Genomic DNA, 25,406 nt, shown 5'->3' with positions numbered 1-25,406 from the left:
TAGGTCGTGAGGTGAGGGAAGAGGCTGAGGACTATTGTCCTGAACCTTAGTCCCATGTTCTGTGTCCAGCATTTGTAGATGGCGTTTTCTGTGTCTCACCCGGGAGCTCTTTTTTTACCCTTCTGAATACCATTACAAGCTTTCAGAAGCAACATGTATTTATTTGCTGTTGGCTCTTAGAATGCATTCTTCTACTAGTTATTTATTCATGTCCCTAGCCAACAAAATTAATCAGAAATTAATGGCATATTGACAGTAATTACAGTTTTGTAGACAATATTATAAAATACATTTAAATTTTTTTTGAATTTACTGTTTTGGATAGTCTGAGACACTGCACTCAAGAAAATATTTTGAATCATTCAGTTAAAAAAATGGGTATCACGTCTCTGTCACTTTCAGTTTATTCAGCGTCTTCTAAATTCATTTTACAACTTGGATTTGCAGGTCCACATTCAATGTAAACAGACTAGATCCCCTTTTGTTTGCATTTTGCAGTCCCAGCACAATTAAAAATGTACCAGGTTGAATTCAGTTATTTCAGCTGCTAAGAAATCATTACTTTTTTTTCTTTTCTCGTCTCTCTCTTTTGTTTTTTTTGTTTTGTTTGGTTTGGTTTGGTTTGGTTTGGTTTTTTTTTTTGAGAGAGAGAGAGAAAGTGCCAAGCGCACAAGCAGGGGAGAGGGGCAGAGGAAGAGAAGAATCTAAAGGAGAATCTCCAGGTTGATCCTGGAGCCCAGTGCGGGGCTCGATCCCACCACTGTGAGATCATGACCTGAGCTGAAACCAAGAGTCCAATGCTCAACCGACTGAACCACCAAGGCTCCCCCAGGCAGTTTTTAAAATAAACAGATCAGTGGCGTCTTTTCCTCTTTCATAGTATTTCTTATTTCCTATTCTTTTGATAATTCTGAAAATGTTACAAATGTTCTTTTCTCTCACAATCCTTTCTGCGAGGTTTCTCCTTTCTGCTTAAAGTAATCCACAGGTTAAGACTGATTATATTTAACTGTTATTAAAGAAGAAAACATGATACTAGAATGCAGTAATATAACATTTAAAAGCCAGATCCAGGAAGTATGGTCTTTCTTGGTCATATTCATCATTGGTTATTCCTTTGATGGAGTACAGTTTTCAGTCCTGTGGTATGTAAAATTTTTTTTCTTTTTACATTTATTTATTTTTGAGAAACAGAGTGAGACAAAGCGTGACCTGGGGAGGGGCAGAAAGAGAAGGAGACACAGAATCTGAAGCAGGCTCCAGGCTCTAAGCAAGCTGTCAGCACAGAGCCTGATGCGGGGCTCGAACCCACGAACTGTGAGATCATGACCTGAGCCGAAGTCGGACGCTCAACCGTCTGAACCACCCAGGCGCCCCTCAGTCCTGTGGTATATAAAGGGGAAGCAAGAGTGTCTGCGAGTTCACTTGAGCCACCTCACTGATAGGGAAGAGAGATGGGTTCAATTAGAACAGATTCAAAATATCTGGGTTCCTCACCTGGGAAAGGAAGACTGTGATTCAGTATCTCTTTTCAAATACACAAAAGATCATTTAAGGGCAATGACACAGAATTGAACAAAAGGAAATTATATAATAAGCAGGAATTCAGGAATTAAAAAAACACCATTGTTTAAGGATAGAACAGTGGTAAAATTTACATACTATGAATCTTAAAAATGTACAGGGGCGCCCATATAGCTCAGTCAGTTAAACATCTGACTTCAGCTCAGATCTCGTGGCTTAGGAGTTCGAGCCCTGCCTGGGACTCTGTGCTGACAGCTCGGAGTCTGGAGCCTGCTTCAGATTCTGTATCTCCCTTTCTCTCACTGCCCCTCCCCCACTTGGGTTTTTTCTCTCTCTCTCTCTCTCTCTCTCTCTCTCTCTCTCTCTCAAAAATAAGTAAAACTTTTTAAAAACCATATAGACACTTTCTTGGTTTTAATGTTTGGTCATTGGCCTTCCCAGAAGATAAGGGCTTCTCAAGGCAAAGTTTCCTCCTGATGGTGTGTGTACTATTTTCAGATACAAAATGAAGAGACTACTAGCCTAAAGATATGTATTAGTTCGATTTTAGGTTAAATTGCTCTCCAAGGAGACCCCAAAATATGTTAACCCAAACAAGTTAAAATGTATTTGTCATCTGATAGTATAGAGGTGGGCAGAACAGAGTCATCTCTGTGTCCATCATCTATCTCTGGGAAAGCAAAGAAGCTTTCCGGGTGTCGCCATCACAGCCACCTGGGGAGAGAGGGTGGGAAATGGACCGGGGTGGGGGTGGGGGTGTGCTGCATCAGAAGGTGCACACCTCACTTCCACTCCACCCTTTCCAACAGAGATAGTCTCATGCCACTCTACGTTGCAAGGAGGCTAAGAAATACAGTCTCCACCTGGGGAACAATGTGGTTGGCTAAAACTGGAAAATCTTATCATTAAAAAGGAACGAATGAAAAAAGTTTCAAAAAAGAGATTGTACACTTAAAAATTTAAATTTTCATACTGTGTTTTCACAGTAATGTAATTATTTTTATTTTTTATTTTTTTTTTTATGAAATTTATTGACAAATTGGTTTCCATACAACACCCAGTGCTCATCCCAAAAGGTGCCCTCCTCAATACCCATCACCCACCCTCTCCTCCCTCCCACCCCCCATCAACCCTCAGTTTGTTCTCAGTTTTTAACAGTCTCTTATGCTTTGGCTCTCTCCCATTCTAACCTCTTTTTTTTTTTTCCTTCCCCTCCCCCATGGGTTCCTGTTCAGTTTCTCAGGGTCCACATAAGAGTGAAACCATATGGTATCTGTCTTTCTCTGTATGGCTTATTTCACTTAGCATCACACTCTCCAGTTCCATCCACGTTGCTACAAAAGGCCATATTTCATTTTTTCTCATTGCCACGTAATATTCCATTGTGTATATAAACCACAATTTCTTTATCCATTCATCAGTTGATGGACATTTAGGCTCTTTCCATAATTTGGCTATTGTTGAGAGTGCTGCTATGAACATTGGGGTACAAGTGGCCCTATGCATCAGTGCTCCTGTATCCCTTGGATAAATTCCTAGCAGTGCTATTGCTGGGTCATAGGGTAGGTCTATTTTTAATTTTTTGAGGAACCTCCACACTGCTTTCCAGAGCGGCTGCACCAATTTGCATTCCCACCAACAGTGCAAGAGGGTTCCCATTTCTCCACATCCTCTCCAGCATCTATAGTCTCCTGATTTGTTCATTTTGGCCACTCTGACTGGCGTGAGGTGATACCTGAGTGTGGTTTTGATTTGTATTTCCCTGATAAGGAGTGACGCTGAACATCTTTTCATGTGCCTGTTGGCCATCCGGATGTCTTCTTTAGAGAAGTGTCTATTCATGTTTTCTGCCCATTTCTTTACTGGGTTATTTGTTTTTCGGGTGTGGAGTTTGGTGAGCTCTTTATAGATTTTGGATACTAGCCCTTTGTCCGATATGTCATTTGCGAATATCTTTTCCCATTCCGTTGGTTGCCTTTTAGTTTTGTTGGTTGTTTCCTTTGCTGTGCGTAATTATTTTTAAAGGATAGCATGAAGTGCCTGGCTGGCTCAGTCAGAAGAGCATGTCACTCTTGATCTCCAGATCATGAATTCGAGCCCCACACTAGGTGTAGAGATTACAAAAATAAATAAATAAACTTAAAAAAAATAAATTAAAATTTAAAAAGGAGAGCATGAATATTGATGGACAATTAGAATTCTCTACCATGGCATGAAAAGAGTTTCAGAATTTGGATATAAAAGTAATATGACATTTTCAGACACTATAGTAAATTTATTGAATTGTATTCGCATAATACTTATACTTTGTCTGGTGGAAAATCGAAAAGACCAGAAAGCAAACCCTGTGACATGTTGTTTAAGAGTTACGCATCTTCTCAGTATCCCTCAAGATTACATAGCATTGCATTGAGGTGACTCTAGCTATTTTGGAACAGGTGAATAATTATCCTGAGATCTCTTTCTCTGTTAGGGAACCTAGCACACGTTAAACAAGTTCTCTTGTCCATAAAAACATTCTGAAATGCAAATCTCCAAACCTTAGAAGAAGTAGACACAGGGCCAAATGTTCAGGAGTAGTTGTAATACACATCTGCATTAGCAAGGAACTGCTGAGGCTGTGGACTCAAGAATCAGTGTCTTAGCCACAGACAGGAAGCTGCCAAATATGGTGGCTGCCGCCACCACCATTACTCAGCACACCTGTGGGTGGTAGGCTAGATACTAGAGACCACTGCTTTTGCCTAAAAACAAACAAGCACTACCACACGCTTCCAGAAGAGCCACATGGCTTCTACTTCAGGATGTGCGTTTTCTCCTTCAAGGTCTTACAAAGGTCCATCAGCGTGGTGACTGCTGTGTCAGAAGTAGAAACTCAAGCTTCAAGATATAGTTTAGCCCTTTAACCTCAAGTGTACAGGAAGCCACGCTAGAAGCAATTTAGAGTTCTATGGTATTTGCCATGTAGAGCCTCAGGTAGATGTTAGTCTAACATCTTGCCTTTGTACTTGATATTGAGTATATGCATTTCTGGGAAAGAGCAACAAACCAAAACTCTGTTGTGTTTATGTTGGAAGCTAAAAGTTATTATTCCCAGGAAATATGTCTCACCAAGCTGCAACTTTATTGAATACCTGTTCTAGAAATTTCACTGTAGTGAGAACAAAAATAGTCCTGAATTTTAGCTTATACTACTTCCAGAAATAGTTTAGAAATAATTTAGATAGTTAAATACTGTAACCATCAAATGGTTCCAAGTTCTTATTCCTACCCACAACCAGAATTTTTCATTCTTTTCTGATAATGCAAGATTTTTTTTTTTTTTTTTTTTTTTTTTTTGCCAAATAACTAAGCAGTAATAAGAGCATTGAGGATTGCAAAAGCATTCTTTTCATTAAATCATTTCAGGGAAAGGAACCTCTTATTCCCAAAGCAGCAAATAGTAATAATGAGTAAAAAGAAATGATGGAATATATAATCAAAATTTAAATTATCCTCTGTATCACTCAGCTATTGCTGAGTTATCAAAAGCTACAATATCTCAGTGACATACAGCAATAATGATTTATTTCTCACACACCTGAGGGTCAGGTGGAGCAGCTCTGATGATGTTGGCGGGGTGGCTCTAAGCTGTAGTTTGGGTCCAGGTCTTTTTCACAAGGTTCTCATCTTAGTGGACCATCAGGCTACCCAGGTTATGCACGTTAAAGCACAAATGGCAAAGGCACAAGAGAATGAGCAGAAACAGCAGTTACTCTTAAGGCCTAAGGTTGGCACACTTTCATTTCAGCGTACATTTTATTGACCAAAGAGAATCACATCTTCAAGTCCAAAGAGAAGGGGTGGGAAAGTATAACTTCTTTTTGTGGAAGGAACTGTCAAGTTACATTGCAAAGAACATTGACACAGGAAATGGATGCTGAGGCATTGGGGCCTAAATTGAAGTCTTAATTATCAAAATATTTAGAGGAAATTCTGTGGTACTCCAAGGCTTCTGTTTCTTTCATTTGTGACTAATAAATTATCATTAAGCCTAGCCTTTGTTTATATACTAGGATAACGTTTAATTAATCTCCATAATTGAGATATGTAAATGAAATAGACTTCCTGGCTGAGAAGATAAGAGAGGGGAGGAGGATGCTACCAGGTAGCTCCTCCCCCCAATTTGGTGAGAGTTGTAAACATTTCAGTGTTGTCATAGATTTCTTTATATTATTAAAAAGCAATTTAAAAAAATCTTGTCTCATAAATACAGTGTTTACTCATGGAATCAGTCTAGGTTTGCATAAACTACTTGTTAGACCCATGACTAATTTTAAAAAACCTATGATAATAGATAGGTTTTATTGATAAAAGTGGCAACTGAATTTATATGATTTTTGACTTTTTCTTCATAAAGAAGATGAATAAGAATATGGTCTAATATGCTCAATTTAATATTACTGGAGACTAGTCAGGAATATGAAATAGTAATCTTCAAATTTGATTCTGAATGAAATAAGATTTTTTATCGATATATAATTGATGTATAAGTTTGTGTCAGTTTTAGGTATATAGCATAATGATGCAAAACTTGTATATATTGCAAAATGATCACCACAGTAACTCTAGTTAACACTTATCATCACACATAATTACAAATGTTTTTTTTCTTGTGATAAGAACTTTTAAGATCTATTCTCTTAAAAACTTTCAAGTATACAATACAGTATTAACTATAGTTGCCAAGCCATACATTATCCCCAGGACTTATTTTGTAACTGGAAGTTTGTACCTTTTGACCACCTTCACCCATTTTGCCCTCTGTCCCCCAACTCCTCACCTCTGGCAACCACCAATCTTTTCTCTGAATCTGTAAGTTCAGGCTTTTTTTTTTTTTTTGGTTCCTTTTTTAGTTTCTACATATAAATGAAATCATATGGTATTTATCTTTCTTTGTCTGACTTATCTCACTTGGCATAGTGCCCTCAAGGTCCATCCATGTTGTTGCAAATGGCGATATTTCATCATTTTTTGTGGCTGAATAATATTCTGTGTGTGTGTGTGTCTTGTTTTTAATCCATTCATCCATCTATTCATGGACACTTAGGTTGCTTCCATGTCTTGGCTCTTGTAAATAACACTGCAGTGAACATGGCATACAGGTATCTTTTATATTTAGTGTTAAGATTATTTTTCACAGTGTCTCAGAAGAAAAGGTAGGATAAATAATGTTTTACAATGCAGAAGTGACTAACAGTAAATTCTATTCTTAGGAAGCTATTCACTCTAATATCCTGCTCATAATAGAAAACAATAATATAGAAACAGCACTTTACAGAAGACTGTAAGAAAATATACCAAAATTATAGCTGTTGGTATTATGACTTTTTTTCTTCCTCACAATAATTTTAATTACAACAGCTAATGTTAAACTATTGTTAAAAACTGGCACAATCCTGGGGCGCCTGAGTGGCTAGGTTGGTTGAGTCTCCAACTCTTGATTTCAGCTCAGGTCATGATCACAGTTTGAGCCCTGCATCGGGCTCTGCACTGACAGCGTGGAGCTTGCTTGGGATTCTCTCTCTCCCCCTCTCTCTCTCTCTGCCCCTGCTCTCTCTCTCTCTCTCTCTCTCTCTCTCTCTCTCTCAAAAGCAAATAAATAAACATTAAGAAAATTTGCACAATCCTAAGTACTTTAGATGTATTGTTTGATTTAATTTGTAAACAACCTGATGAGGTAAAAATTCTTTCTTTCTTCCTTTTTCTTTTTTTCCCTCCCTCCCTGATTTTTTTCTTTCTGTTGAGGTATAGTTGGCACACAGTGTTACATTAGTTTTAGGTGTACAACATAGTGATTCATCAACTAGACTGTGCTGTGTGCTCACTACAGGTGTAGCTAACATCTGTCACCATACAACACTATTACGATACCATTGACTATAATTCCTATGTGGTACCTTTCATCCCTGATTTATTCATTTCATAGCTGCGATCCTCTACCCCCGGTCCCCTTCACCCATTTTGTCCCTCCCTCCTCCCCTCTGGCAACCATCACTTTGTTCTCTGTATTTGTGGGTCTCTTCCTGCTTTTTTGTTTGTTCATTTGTTTTGTTTTTTCAATTCCACTTATAAATGAAATCATATGGTATTTGTCTTTCTGTGTCTGACTTACTTCACTCAGCATAATACCCCCTAAGTCCATCCAGGTCATAAAGGGAAAAACCTCATTTTTTTATGGCTGAGTATTACTCCTTTGTATATTTATTACCACATCATCTTTAAGGTAGAACTTACCATCTTTATTTTACAGATGAGGAAGTGAGTGCAGCAAATAGGTTCATATGCTGCAAGTGATCTGTAATTCACATGTACAGTATTTTAAAAATGGAAATAAAATGATAATAACCTTTTAAAGCAAGAAAATTGTACCATCTTTAGAGCAACAATTTGTAAACAATCTGACCTATACCATTTGTAAAGCTTTTTCTGCAGGACTGTACCGTGCTGTATTATTGGAAAGACTGAGTTCCAGGGCCTTCCTTGGGCAAGTCCTTTAATATCTCTGAGCCTCTGTTTCCTCATGTGAAATGACTCTAATTACTTGCTTTACTTCTTAAAATTGTTGAGGGGATCATATGAAATATGTGAAAACAACTTGTGAGTCAAAGTACCATATAATATTAGGCAGTGATTTATTACTTTAAGTCAAGATAAAAAATTTGCAGCTAGAGGGGCACTGGGTGGCTCGGTCAGTTGAGCGTCGATCTCTGCTCAGGTCATGATCTCGCGGTTCGTGAGTTTGAGCCCCACATCGGGCTGTCTGCTGTCAGTGCCGAGCCCACTTGGGATCCTGTTTCCCTCTCTCTCTGCCCTTCCCTTGCTCATGCATGTGTGCTCCTTTCCTCTCTCTCAAAAAATACATAAACGTAAAAAAATTTGCAGCTAGAAAATTATAATTAGATGTTTCCTAGATAACACATGACACATTGATAGTCAAAACATTAACATAAAAATATTCAAAGCTAGTACTTATTTAGAAAATCAAGCTATGGTATAAATATGGCCTCGAGTTCAATTTTTACTCAGTGGTACATGAATTGGGAGTGTTGTGACTAAAGCTAACTCTGCATTCTAAGACACATTTAATACAAATAATGTTTAGTAAATGATATATTTATTTAAATGACATTTTGCACTATCATTTATTAGTGCCAGTTTCTCATAAATGTCTGTAGAGTTAGGATTTTAATATTAAATAATATTTAAGAAAGGGAAAGTCTTGTTTGTTCACTGCTCATCCCCATTGCCTAGAATATTGAGAAATAAGTATTTGTTGAAAGATTGAATGAAAGAATACTCCAATAATTAGAGAAGAGAATTTAAGAACAGGTGTAATACATGATACACAAAAATGTTAAGCACAAATACTCGTAATATGTGTAATATTCTGAAATTTCATTGGCTCACAAATGTTTGGCAGATTTAACATTTCTTTTTATTTGCCTTACTTAGGGACGTGCTGCCTTAACACAAGAGAAGAAGGAATTTGCCCATGAACATGAAGAAATGAAGAACCTAGAAGCCATTGTTCAAGAAATAAAACCAACTGCCCTCATAGGTAAACTTCTCCCTCTTTCCCGTAAACCCAACCCAACCCCATTTTGGCCTGATTCATTTTCTTAATTGATTTTTGAGGCATAATTTAGCTTTTTGAAATTTTGACCTTTGGAATTCACAAACAAAATCACACATTCACTGAATCAACAGTACCCCACGGACACTTAGATTTGTAAATTTCATACTGTGTTCTCAGTCCTATCAGCTGAAGTGTGTAGCCCCCTCTGTCAACCTGTCAATCCTTGGCAGATTCAGCCTTTCCCAGGCTTGATTGCTCCAGATACACACTGGTTCTCAAATGGGAGTGACTTTGCCCCCAAAGAAACATTTGGCAATGTCTGGAGATGTTTTTGGTTATTACAACTTTGGAAAGGGTTGGGGGAGGGGTGGTCAGGGCCACTGACATCTGGTGAGTAGAGACTGGAGATGGTATTCAACACCCTACAGTGCACAGGAAAGCACCCCTTCCCCCCCACACAAAGAATTATCCGACCCACAATGTTAATATCCCAGAGGTTGAGAAATACTGCACTAACTACTAGACCCTCCCTGAAGACAGGGAGACCATATCTATATTCCTCATAGCACTTAACACAGTGCTTACACAGTGTGTGTGCACATATGATGTTTAATATAGCCAAATTTAATGTGGTTAAAAAAACTCAGAGGAGGGTATGAAACTTCGTACCTTATTTTGTGTGTATAGAATGTCACTTCTTACTTTGTATCATAATCCATTCCTGGAAGTTCTTGTAAACATGACAGTATTGAGAACAATGATGATAATCGTAACAAAAACAAATACTCCATCGCAGAAACTGTAATAAGCCTTGTTTTTTACAAAAACATTACATCAGGATTTTTCTCCATTTCCATCATGCTAATTGCTTTATCCTTTGTCAGGAATCTTTCAGTGAGTGATACTGTTTTACAATTGAATTGGATGGTTGTCTTAAGTGTTAGCAGTGGTTTATAAAAAATAATTACTTTATAACCTGAGAGACTGGAATATACTCCTAGTATTATTTATAGAGAGATAATATATATTAGGCACATTTTAATTTCCTGACATCAGTGTCTGTCATCAAAATACCTAGTGATTTGATCACTGACTCGGTGTATTATGAGCCAAATGTTAGATCTGTGTTGTTTTGTATAGATACTTGGAGATTTGTAACCCTAAAGGTTGTTGGCATTAACAAAAGTATCTCTTTCTGTCACTGTTAATGCAGATCTTCTATATTTTGTTTAGGGTCTATCAGAAAGTGACCTGACCTGTCTCATTGTCTTGAGGGCATGGACGTCTTACTTCACTAACCGCTGATAGTCTATTCACTGGTTTCTCATTTCTACATCAGGAGTTGCTGCGATTGGTGGTGCATTCTCAGAACAAATTCTCAAGGACATGGCTGCCTTCAATGACCGACCTATTATTTTTGCATTGAGTAATCCAACTAGCAAAGCAGAATGTACTGCAGAGCAGTGCTATAAACTAACCAAGGTAAAGCAAAAGTATAACTTCTCTCCCCCCGCTCCAGTCCGCAGCTCTGCCAGTGCTGACACAGGGTCTGATATTTTAATACTCTAATTCTTAATCATTATGGAGGAACCAAGGACATGTAAGATTCTTACTACTTAATTTAAAAGTTAAACAACCAAGATTGAAAGAAAAGTGAATAGGTCAGAGGGGTTAAGAACTGTTTCCTCTTTTAGAATGTTGTTGTGTAAATCCTCCTCTTCAGTAAAACAAACTTTGTAAAGTTTATTGATAATTTTTTCAAGTGATTTGGAAGCATTTAACACTTAAATATAAAAGCTAAAAAGGAAAAATTTTGATGCTAGATGCTTATTAAAATAACTTTTAACTAGCTATTTCTGAACGTTGAAGCATACCGTATAAAACCTCAGTCTTATTTTTGTTTTGCTAAATCCTGGGTTTGGATTTTGATGCCATGGGTGGTACATTTGGGCAGCTATTTTGACATCTAGCCAGTTTGGGATAGAAATCCTTGAAGCTTCAACACTTTACTGTTTCCAAAAAAGTGGCTTATTTTATACTGTGTTTGTATTAATATATATTTGACTGATAGGTTGACAATAGCCTTTTTCCCCTTCAAAGACTTGAAAATGTCATTATAATGAAACAGAGGTTGAATCATATATATCTAACACTTTTATTTTGGAAAGAAATCCAAAATGCACTAGAAAAGGCAAACATGACACAAAGTTAGGTCACTCTGCACAAATCAGAAATTGATGGCTTTACTTCCTTAATAGTATAACCTTAAATGCTCACTACTAGAATTAATGAAATGTTGGCAAGGAGCCACTCCATTGTCTATCTCTCTTAATTTGGGATGGCATCAGTGTCCTCAATAATTTTAATTTTCAGCCCATCTGCAGATTGGGAAATTTGCCTGACATCCTTCAGTAGTCCTTAAATTTTTAAAAGGGGAAGGAAAAAAAACCCTTTGAGCAATAAAATTGTAGCATGGTGCACAAATAATAAAATTTTAGCATAGTAGACAAATAATAAATAAGTGGTTTTGTAGTTATTTTGTCATATATCTCAACAGGTGTCAAGAGTTTATAGACTCACCGGTAATAGAAATAAACACAGTTAGCCAAATTTGTATAATTGTGTTTTTAATTAAAAAAATTTTTTTAATGTTTATTTATTTTTGAGACAGAGCATGAGTGGGGGAGGGGCATAGAAGGAGGGAGACACAGAATCTGAGGCAGGCTCCAGGCTCTGAGCTGTCAGCACAGAGCCCGATGCGGGGCTCGAACCCACAAACCATGAGATCATGACGTGAGCTGAAGTTGGACACTTAACCAACTGAGCCACCCAGGTGCCCCGTAATTGTGTTTTTAAATTTGAATGTATGTGTCTGATATAAATGACCTAAACTCTTTCTTAATCATCTTGCATGATGTTCTGTGTTGTTAAAAAAAAAAAAAAGAATATAAAATTGAAAGTCATTTTGAGGCTGAAAACTTAAACACTGGTTTAGCTAAAGGATACAGAACAGGCAAAGGTCTGTCTGTGCTGGATGAGTCTCTGCTGCTTTAGGCACAAGGGAAAGGTTGTCAGGAAAGGTTAAAAATAGAAATACAGGAAGATTATTGAAGCATGAAAAACTATAATCCAGAAATAGCATGAAGAGATTTTCTTCTCCATATTAACACTCCATGTACACAAGAATGTTTAGCTGTCATTTACTGAATGCTGTTCTCCTTAAAATATGATGATTATAAAACAATAGGTAGGAAGTGAAAGCAGGGAGGGAGATAAATGAGCTTATATATCATGTTGCAGGTCTTTTTCTTAAATATATGTGTGTATACATATATGTATATATATAAAATAATTAACTTACGTTAGAAAGTTGCTTGTAGGGATGCCTGGGTGGCTCAGTTGGTTAAGCCTCTGACTTTGGTTCAGGTCATGATATCGAGGTTTGTGAGTTTGAACCCCAAGTTAGGCTCTGTGCTGACAGTTCAGATACTGGAGCCTGCTTCAGATTCTGTGTCTCTCTCTGTTCCTCCCTGGCTTGTGCTCTCTCTTTCTCTCTCTCTCAAAAATACACATTTTTAAAAAATTAAAGAAAACTGTGTAGATCCCTAAACTCTAACCTAAAATGTCATACTTTCCAATACTCTAATGTTAACCTATCATTTTTTTCAGCTTCAGAAGTCTGTAATCTGAACCCCATATAGAAATGGTTGATAGGCTTCTGGGTTGGACCACTGCAGCGAATAGAGTGGTGGTCTTGGGTTTCCTGTGCTTTACACACTTCTCTAGGGGAGTAGAGAGGGAGGCAGAGAGTAGTAGTAATCAGCCACTCCAGAACTTACTGCCAACATCATAAAAGCTTGCCCAGACTTATTAGAGGGTTAATGAAAATTGGCCTTCTTTCTAAATGCTCAGTACTCTAACTGTGGGGTAGTTCTGTTATGATACATTTCCTTTAAAATACCGTGCTTCTTTTTAAAGTTAGTTGTGTGTCTGTGTTGTAGGGACGTGCAATTTTTGCCAGTGGCAGTCCTTTTGATCCAGTCACTCTTCCAGATGGACGGACCCTATATCCTGGCCAAGGAAACAATTCCTATGTGTTTCCTGGAATCGCTCTTGGTGTTGTGGCTTGTGGACTGAGACATATCACAGATGAGATTTTTCTCACAACTGCTGAGGTATTGTAAACTCTGTGTTCACCAAGGCTGTAAAACACCAGATGAGCTCCATGTGGGTTAATGATTTATTTATTTATATAGCATCTCAGCTCACTCCCTATAAGGTACAAAGTCCGAAGAAGAAAAAAAATCTCTCCTAGTGGAGAATAAGGGGTTGGTAGCAGGTTCACAATGGAGTCACAAGTAAAAGACTATTTTTCAGTAGCCAGTAAAAAAACTGTTCTGATCTCTTACAAGGAACTTGTTTTCGTCTTCATACTTCCAATCAAATTCTGTGACAGTAGTGACACAATTGAAAATATTGTTTCCAGGGGCGCCTGGGTGGCGCAGTCGGTTAAGCATCCGACTTCAGCCAGGTCACGATCTCGCGGTCTGTGAGTTCGAGCCCCGCGTCGGGCTCTGGGCTGATGGCTCAGAGCCTGGAGCCTGTTTCCGATTCTGTGTCTCCCTCTCTCTCTGCCCCTCGCCCGTTCATGCTCTGTCTCTCTCTGTCCCAAAAATAAATAAACGTTGAAAAAAAAAATTATAAAAAAAAAAAGAAAATACTGTTTCCAAATCATAATGCAGCGACCAATGTTTCTCCAAACTTTTCTAAATAACAGCATTTTGAAGGTTTAAAATGAAAGTCTGATTTGGTATAGTGAAGAAGTGTGTATCATTGAGGGTACAGGGCAGAAAACAGAAACTATAATATTTTAAGCAGAAAGAAAATTATAACAGGGAATTAGTGTTTTTGAACTCATTAAAAGGACACATGTGGGTTTGAGTGTGGGCCTTCAGGAAAGATTCTCCGAACATTACACAACAGACCCAGTAGGAACTGGTGAGCTGTTCTTAAGAAGTGAAGGATCTGAAACCTTACCTTAGTTGCAAGCTAATGAGTTAGCCTGCCACAGTTTCATGGATGCTGGCAAAAGACCCAAAACCCTTAGGTCGGAGACAAAGACTTTATTACTTATGGCACAAGACATACTATAAACTTCAGGTTCCCATCAGTTCCCTTTCCTCCCCACACTTCAGGGGGACGATACAGTGATTTGGCACATATTTGTAAAATCATGAGCTTTTGATAATCAGAATGTTCATCTGGTTGATACCTTGTTTGAGCAGGATGCAGTTCACGGATGAGAGAGTTGAGTGAATTTCTTCTAAAATGAGACCACTGTACAACATGGTAACTGAACTGAACCAAATAAAAGTTGATTAAAATTCAGATATTTTCAGCTTGCGAACATACTGTGCTTTCTGTTTTGAAGAGGAACTCGGAGAATATAGATGGAGTCTTCTGTTATTGTTGTGGTCTAAGGAGTATAATCCCAGCGTTTAGTGCCTGGCATCATTCTGTGAGAACAGATAGCGAAGCTGTAACGTCCTGCTCTTTTCTTTGTCTTCCCTGCAGTAGAAGCATCGCAGCTGGTGTCCCAGAGTTTCTTTATCTCCTAAAATCTTGTTACACATAAGTAGATATCTGCTCACTAAGAGAGCTTATCAAAGCTGTTCACACATTAAGAAAAATATAATTATTTTTCTACATAACAGACACATCGGGGGGGGGGGGGAGATCTTCTGCTCAATGTAGCCCATGTTTGCTTTCCTAAATAACTCCAGCACCATCTAGTGACAAACTCCATGAAAAAAAAAAAAATCCTTCCATTTACCATCCAGGCAAAGTAATAAATACTATCAAAAAACTTTGAAGAAAAAAGAAAATGTAATGTCAGCCGTGCCCTTCTTGTAGCTAGTGATCTCTCTGGCTACCTCTTCTGGCCTTTCCACTGGTTTTCTCTTAGGCTTCAACACAACAGTCTTGTTTTTCACACCACCTCATTGTTTACTTTGTCTTCTTTCCATGTCCCTTTTAACTAAGAGCTTTTTTCTAGCATTGATTTTGTTGTTGTTGGAACTTTTTTCCCCTTTTTCTTATGCTTTCAGAGATTTCATCCATTCTCTGGGTTCCATTATCTTAAGTCTAAAAGTGGCCAAATCTGTGTCTCTAGTCTCATCTTGTAACGTGTCTCCAGTTACTTTTTCCTTAAACACAAAATGCATAAAACCATACTTTTCACCTTCCTTCACCCTCAGTATTTGTATTGCATTTAGTGATAACTCCTTTCTAAGTAGACACCAAAGCTTAGAATCCTGTCATTCCTTCATTCTCTCTCATCCCAAAGCTTCAAACACAACATGCAGGCACACACCTGTATAACTGCTCTATTATCCTGCCTGGAAAACTCTGAGAACTATTCACCTATCTAAGCCTCTCCTTCTGTTAACTTCACTCCCCCACCTCATGCTTGAATCCTTTGGTGACTACCATGGCTCATCTTGAGAAAATTAGGCTTAGGAAGGTTAATTAATTTGCCTAAATTCTACCAAATAGTAATTATTGCAGTTAGAATTTGAATATAGACCTACCTCACATCATAGCCCGAGCTTTCAACCACCATGCTGTTACAACAAAGAGGATTCTGGCTTTCCTGGTACCCTCACAACCTTCTGAACCTCTGCTAAGAGCACTTAGTGCTCCCCTGGGTCAGCCCTCCTGGGAACATACTCCTCGCCTCCTGTCCACATCTGAGAGGCGTGTCTGGCTGCCTGTCCTTCTCCCATTCCTCCTGAACCACCTGCTCTGTGTTCTCTCATCTGCCTCACCCCACCCCTTTCTGAGGTCTGTGTGGAGGACACTAGAGATGGTCACCACAGACAACAGCATCTGGAGGAAACTTTGATTCATTGAAGTCACTGGATAACTGAAAATCCAGCTGCTGTAACATTGCCAAAATGAAACGAAGACAGATCATTTGAAAGCGGACACAGTGTAGATAGAGAGACACCAGTGGCATATCAAAAGCAGCAAATAGTTTTTGAGTGAATGAGGTAATAGGTGAGAACAACGTTAAGACTCTTGTATAGTCTCCCCTTTTCCCCCAGGTCAATCCCTTCCATGTTAGTGATTTCATTCCTAACATGAGGCTCCCCTGGTCACGTGTTTGCTACTTGGCTGTGTTCTATGGTGTCTCGGTTCTCTCTCTGTGTGACAGGCATACGTGGAGAGCAAAGATTCAGACTGATTCTAATTTACTCAGCCATCTTCTTACTGTCCCAGGTCTCTTTAAAATGATATTGTGCAACATTCTAGACAAGAAGCAATGATGCTGGACCCCAATGGTGAGAGGAACAGTATACCTCTTATCTCATAGAAATCATTTGCAGTTGATTGGTTATAGAACTTGCCTCCACCTCAAAAAGCTTACTAGCTTTCATATTGTAGAGCTAGATCTGGCCCCCAAAGCTATTTTACTTCCATTCTGCCATGGTGACTGCCCCTCTGTTCTTTTAAGTGTGAAATAGCTAAGAGGGCTCAACCTGGGCTCAGTCGGTTGAGCATCTTACTCTTTATATCCTCTCAGGTCATGATCTCATGGTGGTGAGACCGAGCCCTATGTCAGGCTCTGTGCTGAGTGTGGAGCCTGCTTGGGATTCTCTCTTTCTCTCTCCCTGTGCCCCTCCCCCATCCGCTTGTGTGTGTGCATGAGTATGCATGTGCAAGCACGCATGCTCTCTCGAAATAAATAAATAAACATTAAGCAAAAAGTGAAATAGCTAAAACATACCGAACATTTAGTTTCTCAGACAATGTGGTAAATTCCTTACTGGCATTTATTTTGTTTAATCTCATGAATTAGGAATTGTTAGTAGTCTTCTATCGCCAAAGGGAAAACTAGGCTTAGAAAGGTTAATTAATTTGCCCAATTCAAACAAACAGTAATTATTGCAGTTAGAATTTGAATATAGACGTACATCACATCACAGCCTGAGCTTTCAACCACCATGCTGTTATATCCGTTCAACATTGTGGTACTCATTTTTTCTCTATCCAGTTAAATAACAGTACTAGATACCTATACAGGTTTTTGCTTTAACATCTAAGAAATGCCAATGATTTGAATCTGCTACAGATCCTTTGCAGAACAACAAGAAGTAACAGGATTTTGTAAGCAGCCTAAATTCAATGGGGCATCAACATAAAATGGTTTTATTTTTCCTGACAATCACTGTTTTGAATAATTCTCCATCAAGTCTTTCTTTTCTTTCTCTTAATGGCGTCTCAGTAACTTTTAATTCCATTTCAATTCACCCATTCTTTTAACAAGTATTGATTAATACCTGCTATGTGCTACTCATTATTCTGGGTGCTGGGGAATATATCAGTGAACAATAATTAAACATCTGTTCTGTTCAGAATCAGTATCCAATTCAGATATCATCTCTTGTTCCTTCAGTACAAGAGGCCTGCCGCAGCAGCTGGCTGAGAGCCCCCTTCTCTTTTATTATTCTCCCATCCCAGCATCTTGAGGGGCTCAGGGAAAAGAGCATGTCTGGGCTCTGAACACCTCCTCCCCCTTCTTATCAAGGCCTATTTCTTCAAATGTGTTGGAAACAGAAAGGAAGGGTATGGAAAAGGACAAACATGCCCTGTCCTTTCCTTTCCTTTCCTTTCCTTTCCTTTCCTTTCCTTTCCTTTCCTTTCCCCTTCCCCTTCCCCTTCCCCTTCCCTTCCCTTCCCTTTCCTTTCCTTTCCTTTCCTTTCCTTTCCTTTCCCCTTCCCCTTCCCCTTCCCCTTCCCCTTCCCCTTCCCCTTCCCCTTCCTTTCCTTTCCTTTCCTTTCCTTTCCTTTCCTTTCCTTTCCCCTTCCCCTTCCCCTTCCCCTTCCCCTTCCCCTTCCCCTTCCCCTTCCCCTTCCCTTCCTTTCCTTTCCTTTCCTTTCCTTTCCTTTCCTTTCCTTTCCCCTTCCCCTTCCCCTTCCCCTTCCCCTTCCCCTTCCCCTTCCTTTCCTTTCCTTTCCTTTCCTTTCCCCTTCCCCTTCCCCTTCCCCTTCCCCTTCCCCTTCCCCTTCCTTTCCTTTCCTTTCCTTTCCTTTCCTTTCCTTTCCTTTCCCCTTCCCCTTCCCCTTCCCCTTCCCCTTCCCCTTCCCCTTCCCCTTCCCCTTCCCCTTCCCTTCCCTTCCCTTCCCTTCCCTTCCCTTCCTCTCCTTTCCTTTCCTTTCCTTTCCTTTCCTTTCCTTTCCTTTCCCCTTCCCCTTCCCCTTCCCCTTCCCCTTCCCCTTCCTTTCCTTTCCTTTCCTTTCCTTTCCTTTCCTTTCCTTTCCTTTCCTTTCCTTCCTCTTTCCCTTCCCCTTCCCCTTCCCCTTCCCCTTCCCCTTCCCCTTCCCCTTCCCTTCCCTTCCCTTCCCTTCCCTTCCCTTCCTTTCCTTTCCTTTCCTTTCCTTTCCTTTCCTTTCCTTTCCTTTCCTTTTTTTAGAGAGCATATGAGCAGGGGACAGGGGGAGAGGGAGAGGGAGAGAGAATCCTACGCAGGTTCCATGCCTAGTGCAGAGCCCAACACAGGGCTCTATCCCACGATCCTGGGATTATGACCTCAGTCAAAGTCAAGAATCAGACATTCGACCCACTCAGCCATCCATCCAGGCACCCCAAACATGTCTTTTATTAACTCTCCACTTTTTTAGGCCATTGAACCATCTGAGGCAGGAGCCCATATCTGGCTTTCTCATGGGGTATGTGTACAAGAGTTTAGAGGACTCTTTGGGGCCCTCTGTGGCATGACATGAGAGATCTGGCTCCAGTTCAGCCTTTTTCCCTTGCTCAGCTTGTGAGATCCTCCTCTGCAGTGGTAACTTGGCTTGGAAGCTCATGCCTTCTGGGGATACAGGCTCCTCCCCAAGCAACCCCCCCCACCCCCCTTTCTATCTGATTCTCCTTTCCCATCCTCTTCACCTCTGCTTACATAAACATGTCTGTAACTGCTCAGGCTAAGTGAGGAATAGAATGCCAAACTCTCCTTCTTGAGGGCACCTCATGCTTTCAAGAGAGGGCAGTGTGCAAGAAGAAGAGGGGAGAGAAGCCACTACATTACCCACTAGGCCAGACTATGGTTCTAGTGACTCTCCCTGATTCTCCCCATTTCAGCCTTCTGAAAAGGGGTGGCTGTGTTTGTGGGGCTGGCAGGGCTGATTCCGCCCCCTCTTAGGTTCTGAGGGACGTGGCAGTCCTCACACTATTTGGTGGCTTCATAATAATGTGGAACACTTAATTCCATTTCTTCTAGTGTTGGGGGCCCTGATCACCAATTCTGGGGCCAAGGAAAAGTTTTGCTCAACATCCTGTTATAAAGGCAAGAAATAAAGGGCTGAACAATGTCTTTATTATAAAATTCTTTGTGATCAGCTTTCTGTAATTATAATTATATATTTTGCATAATATGTAATGTAATATTAATCAAATAGCAGTTGTACTAGTAACTTCATCCTGCTCTCCCCCCACCCCACACTCCTGCCTAAATATCCTTGTTCAGAATATCCTCAGTCACCCATAGAATTTAACCAAAATTCCTTAATTTGGCATTGACAGTGCTCCAATCCTTATTCTCTATTTAGATTCCCCTCTGCTCCCCCAGATCAGGACACTGGGGATCACTGAGTCCAGCTCATACATCTCTGCCTTTGGTCTGAACCTGTCTTCTTTCTGGAGTGCCCAGCCCTTCCCTTTTGTCTGACTCCTAGCTCTCCTTCAGTCCCATACTAAGCTGTCTCCACTGTACTTCTGGATTTCTTAACACTCACATTTCACCTTTGACCTAGGCTGTCCTCTCTTTCAGTATTCCCTTTTTCTTCCTCACTAACTTCTAACTTTCTCAAGGGCAGGAACTGCTTTTTTATCCTCTCTTGGTGTTATACTTGCTCAGTGTCTTTCATATTTGCTGATGGCAATAAAACAATTGAAGGAATAATTTCATGATTTAAAAATCTAACATATTAAGAGATAGTGAAAAATACGTGTTTGCTTATGCAAAATGTTTCAAATGAGGAAGATTTTCTACTTCCTGTCTGCACCCTCAGGTCTGTTAAATAATAGAGCCAGCCACATACTGCTTTAGACTTGCCACACTGAAATACCTAATCAAAGTCTTAGAGCTGGAGGGAACTTCACAATTGCTGAGTCTACCTCTGTGCCCCAGAAGGTTCAGCAAATAACTTAGCATATAGAACTTTATTGTTGAACCGCTTGAGAGCAACTTACAGTATCATGTCCCTTTACCCCTAGATATTTCAGGACATTTTTTTATGTGATCTCTGTACCATTTTCAATTCAGGAACTTTAACACTGATAGAATTATTATTATCTAATGCACAGTCCGAATTCAAATTTTACCGATTATCCATTAGAAAAGGCCTTTATAGCCTCTAGACTAATCCTTTAATCTGCAAGAATATTTCAGTCTTTCCTTTATGGCACTGACATTTTGGAGCATACAGGCCAGTTGGTTTTTACAATGTTCCCCACTTTGGGTTTATCTGATTGTTTCCTCATGATTGAATTCAAGTTATGCGGTTTTGTTAGGAGTACTAAATGCCTAATGATTGCATCCTTCTCAGTGCATCACATCAGGAGGCATGTAGTGTCAATCTGTCTCATTAAAAAAAATACTTTACTGAGGTATGATTGACAAACAAAAAGCTGTACATATTTAATCACACAACTTGATCACCAAAATACATGCCATAAATATGTCTATCATTGCCAAATGCTCTTTCCTACTCTCTTTGTGTGTGGGGGGGGGGGGAGGGGGGAGAGAGAGAGACAGAGAGAGAGATTGAGAGAGGGAGATAAGAACACTTACCATAAAATCTACCCTCTTAGCAAATTCTTAAGTATATGTCTTTTAATTTAGAAATGGGGAATGGTCTGGGAACAACAAATGCTGAGACCAGTTAGGTGATTCAGAGAATCCAGAATCTGGATAAATTGAAACCCTACTTGCAATGTGACTCCAAAGTGGCTCCCTCAGTCCCGTGCTGTACCTCTTGTGCCAGAATATGTGAGCTAGGAGAAGCAGTGTGATCAGCCTTGGATCCCTTCCCTCCTGTACTCTCAGGGTCCTTGTCCATCACTTCTGTCATCCTCCTCTGCCTTCCTCGCCCCTCTCTCCCCTGTTCCTCAGGCACATCGGATGGAAAAGCTGCCAGCATTTCATGGCACAGTAGAAAAGGAACTGGAGTAAGAGGCAGTGCAGATTCTGTTCCCATCTTTACTAATGGTGGGATCCCACCAGTCACCAAGTCTTCTGGACTCAGTTTTCCCATCGACAAAGGGAAAGACAAAATTAGGTGATCACATTAATGTGCCCTGCTTCCATATATGACCATATGTGATCATTCACCTAGGTATCCTCATAACCATCACATTGTATGGTGTGAAGTAAAAACATATTTGTCTTTCTTATTTTGAAAGGTTATAGCCCAGCAAGTATCAGATAAACACTTGGAAGAGGGCCGGCTTTATCCTCCTTTGGACACCATTAGAGATGTTTCTCTGAAAATTGCAGCAAAGGTAAAACCACTCTTTTTCAAGTCTTATTATTTTTAATTCCTTCTATTGCTAAATATGCATTTTTAGCCACTAAAAATCACTTCACTTCCTTGAAATGTATATCTGTATCAACTTATTTTGTCAGAAGTCAGAGAAATGAGACACAGTGCTTTAGCAGAGCTTAGGAACTACACTTCATCCCTAGGAATGGAAGAATTGGGGTGAATCATTGATTTCCCTATCATTCTTTATCTGTCCCATAATCTAAATAAGTTAGTAGGATTCCCTTTCAGTTAGGTTTCTCCTATTTCACCTTTTTTAACTTATTGTTTTCCATATTTCAGTTGTGTTGTCACCAAAATATTGCAGATACGGTAGAGTAACATTTAGAATCATTTGAATCACTTGTCTATGTTTCTATGATGTATAGCATCTTAAAGATCACAATTGATAATATTGGGCAGAGGGCTAAACAATGAGGGCAAGGAACTCAAAGCTGTTGGGGTGGCAGATGAGCTAATGAAACAATTAGCCAAGAAGAACCTAAAGACAGAGAAATTTTCTGTAATTAAGATGAGAGAAAAATTGACTTTTTTTACAATATAATTATATTAGCCTCTTAGGGCTGCTGTAACAAAATACCACAGACTGGGTGGCTCAAACAGAAATCTATTTCTCACAGTTCTGGGGGCTGGAAATCTAAGATTAAGGGGTAGAAGGCCTGATTTCCTTGGAGGGCTCCTTCCTTAGCTTGTAGATGACTGCTTTCTCACTGTGGTCCTCACGTGGTCTTTTCTTTGTGCACAAACATCCTTGGCTCTCCTGGGGTGTCCATATTTGCCCTTCTCATAAGAACACTAGTCAGTTTGGATTAGGGCCCACCCAAACAGCCTCGTTTTTAACTTAATTACTTCTTTAAAGTCCCTGTCTCCAAACATTATCACACTCTGAGGCACTGGGGGTTAGTGCATATGAATTTTGGGTGACATAGGTCAGCCCATAATGGTTATGTTTATATGTTACAGATGTAAACTAGGGTTTCTCAGCCGCAGCACTGTGCACATATTGGCTGGATAACTCTTGGTTGTGGGGGTTATCTTGGCATTATAGAAGGCTAAGCATACCTGGCCTTTACCCACCAGATGTCAGCAGCCTCTGCCCAGTTATGACAACCGAAAATGTCTCCAGACATTGCCAAGTATCCCCTCAGGGGAAATATTGTTTTTTGGTTGAAAATAAAGACTATTAGCAAATTTACCAAAACAGTACCATATTTAGGATTCATGTATCATTATATGCCTTATTGATTGAGGGCATATGCTTCAAAACCCAAGTAATCCTTCAAAAAAACTTTAGATAATCTGCTTGATTACCTATTCATGAAAGAGTATCTTTTTATCTTCTACTATTTTATATCTCCTAGTTTTTAACTAATTTGAATTGTTAATACACCGAACAGCACATTATTATGTTAAATTCATTGTGAAGATTTAAACGAAAAGGTGTTGGGGCGCCTGGGCGCCTGGTGTCAGTTAAGCATCTGACTTCAGCTCAGGTCATGATCTCAAGGTTCGTGAGTTCAAGTCCCACATTGGGCTTTGTGCTGACAGCTCAGAGCCTGGAGCCTGCTTTGGATTCTGCATCTCGCTGTCTCTCCGCCCCTCCCCTGCTCTCACCCTGTCTTTCTCCTCTCAAAAATAAACATAAATGAAAAGGTGTTAGCTTATGATTAGAGGAGAAAGTACAAAAGCAGAGGACCTCAGGGAAGTTCATAAAGACTCGGATATTCTACCTAGAATCATGGGAAAATCAAGTGCTGAGACAGAAACTGGGAAATCAGAACAAAGAATCAAGTTGAGGGAGGAAGATAGTGTAAGTGACCTGCAAGTTTGAAGTTTCAGGGCACATTCACATAGAATTCATACAACTCCAGCAAGTTGATAGAAATGGTTGAAACTTAAAGAGACACTAAATATAAAGATGTGGGAACTATTTTCCATGTGGTAATGGGGGAAATGCCAGGAGTTTTTGTAGCTACCAGGACAGCAAGTATAGCAGGTGAGAACTAAGGATGGAAGATGGTTTGTTACTCTGTCCAGAACACAGAGGTAAGAAGCCAGTGAAGGGAAGTTAGGACTTTAAGATGAGACTCAGAACTGAGCAACATGTCAGAAATTAGACAGGACACAGTGTCAGGATGGGGGTGGAAGAGCGATATCCTGGTGAGAAAAACAGGTGAACTTTTAGTATGTACAGAGTTAGCAGGACCTTGAACAAAAGCAATTTCAGTAGCACAGAAGTTACTGGGGAGAATTGGGAAAGCAAAAGAGAACAAACTGCTCTTGCAGACTCTAGCATTGAGGGTGGAGGCTTCATTTGGGGGGGGGGGTGGTCTCTGATACAGCGAGTGTGTCCTGGGACCAGAAAGAGGAGTGAACTTTCACACAGTCTGTGTCAGGAATGAAATAATGTGTTTTGTTATAAAAGTAGTACAACTATTGCAAACAGGCACAAGGGGTCTTCTGGGGTGATGGAAATGTTCTAAAAGTGGATTCGGTAACAGTTGCACAACTCTGCGAATTGACAAAAATAATTTCATTGTGCACTTAAAATGTTGGGATTTTGCAATCAGTCAATTATACCTCAAAAAAGCTGTTAACTAGTAATAATACATTATAGGCACTTTGGGAAATACAGAAGAAACTATCCAATACTCTATTTTTCTAACATAAGCAGTTTTATTATTTTGGTGTGTTTGCCTCCAGTCTTTTTTTCATTTGCTTGCTGTCTTTGCTAATATTGTCATAATCATGGTATATACATTTGTTCTGTGTGTTTTTCATGAATATTTCTCCATAATATGGCACAGTCTTTGTAACCATAATTTTTCACAATGCGTAATTTTTCATTGAGAAGAAATACTTAATCATTCCAATCTTCTTCAAAATCAGACTTATCCAAATAACTCTATTATACAGATAGCTCCTAGCGATTGCTTTTTTTTACAACTGGAGTGAATTAAAGAGTACGTATAGAGTGATTAATTTTGACAAGTGGGAGAATCCATTCTTCACAAAGTAAGGGGAGAGAGAATGTTTGAAGATGTAGAGGAGTTCACTTGAGTTGATGGAAGGGGAAATTGAGACTGTTTTCGTTGAGTAGCTGGAATGTTCTCAGTACAGTAATGAGTCAAATGCAGTTACGACAGAGGAAGGTTTGAAATTGCCTTGTGGGAACTGGGAGACAAAGGGTGTTTGTTTGTTAAAGAAAAGGATAAAAACATAATATGCAACCACATCAACCTAGGTAAGGTTAGGAAAAGTATGACATCGCTGGAGGCAGCCATGAAAGGGGAAAGCCAGCACTGAGAGTTGCCCAGACCAGGAACTAGAGTGGGGAGTGTGACAGCAAGACAGGGAGACAGGAGATTCTGTGATACTGGGGAGGGGCATTATAACTGACTGTGGAGTCCAGCAGATTAGGTGAACAGGGATAAATAAGGAAATTTTGTAGGAGGCTGTGGTCAGGACAGGGATTGTGGATACCGCATGCTATCTGAGTTCAAACTTAGCAGGAATACTAAGGTATTTAGTTCAAGTTAGTTACCATTCAGGTCATGTCAAAACTTTCACCACTGGATTATCTGTGAAATCCTGTTATGATCACACTTTTGATAAATCTCTATTCTTCACACTTTCCGTTGTTGGCGATGTCCTGTTC

General features: G+C 39.6%; 1 protein-coding gene across 1 annotated transcript in view; it reads left to right on the top strand.

The window, feature by feature from the left end:
* Nucleotides 1–25,406, top strand: part of ME1 (malic enzyme 1) — a 189,591-nt gene that overhangs the window by 162,322 nt on the left and 1,863 nt on the right. The window contains exons 10-13 of the mRNA XM_047858812.1: nucleotides 9,019–9,124; nucleotides 10,482–10,624; nucleotides 13,144–13,317; nucleotides 21,609–21,707. Of these exons, the coding sequence (XP_047714768.1) occupies nucleotides 9,019–9,124; nucleotides 10,482–10,624; nucleotides 13,144–13,317; nucleotides 21,609–21,707 (522 nt within the window). The remainder of the gene's footprint in view (nucleotides 1–9,018; nucleotides 9,125–10,481; nucleotides 10,625–13,143; nucleotides 13,318–21,608; nucleotides 21,708–25,406) is intronic.

The sequence above is a fragment of the Prionailurus viverrinus genome, chromosome B2, assembly GCF_022837055.1.
Source record: "Prionailurus viverrinus isolate Anna chromosome B2, UM_Priviv_1.0, whole genome shotgun sequence".
In the NCBI taxonomy this organism is placed as follows: domain Eukaryota; kingdom Metazoa; phylum Chordata; class Mammalia; order Carnivora; family Felidae; genus Prionailurus; species Prionailurus viverrinus.
Note: the sequence above shows the minus strand (reverse complement) of the source record. Positions and strands in the feature narration are given on the sequence as shown.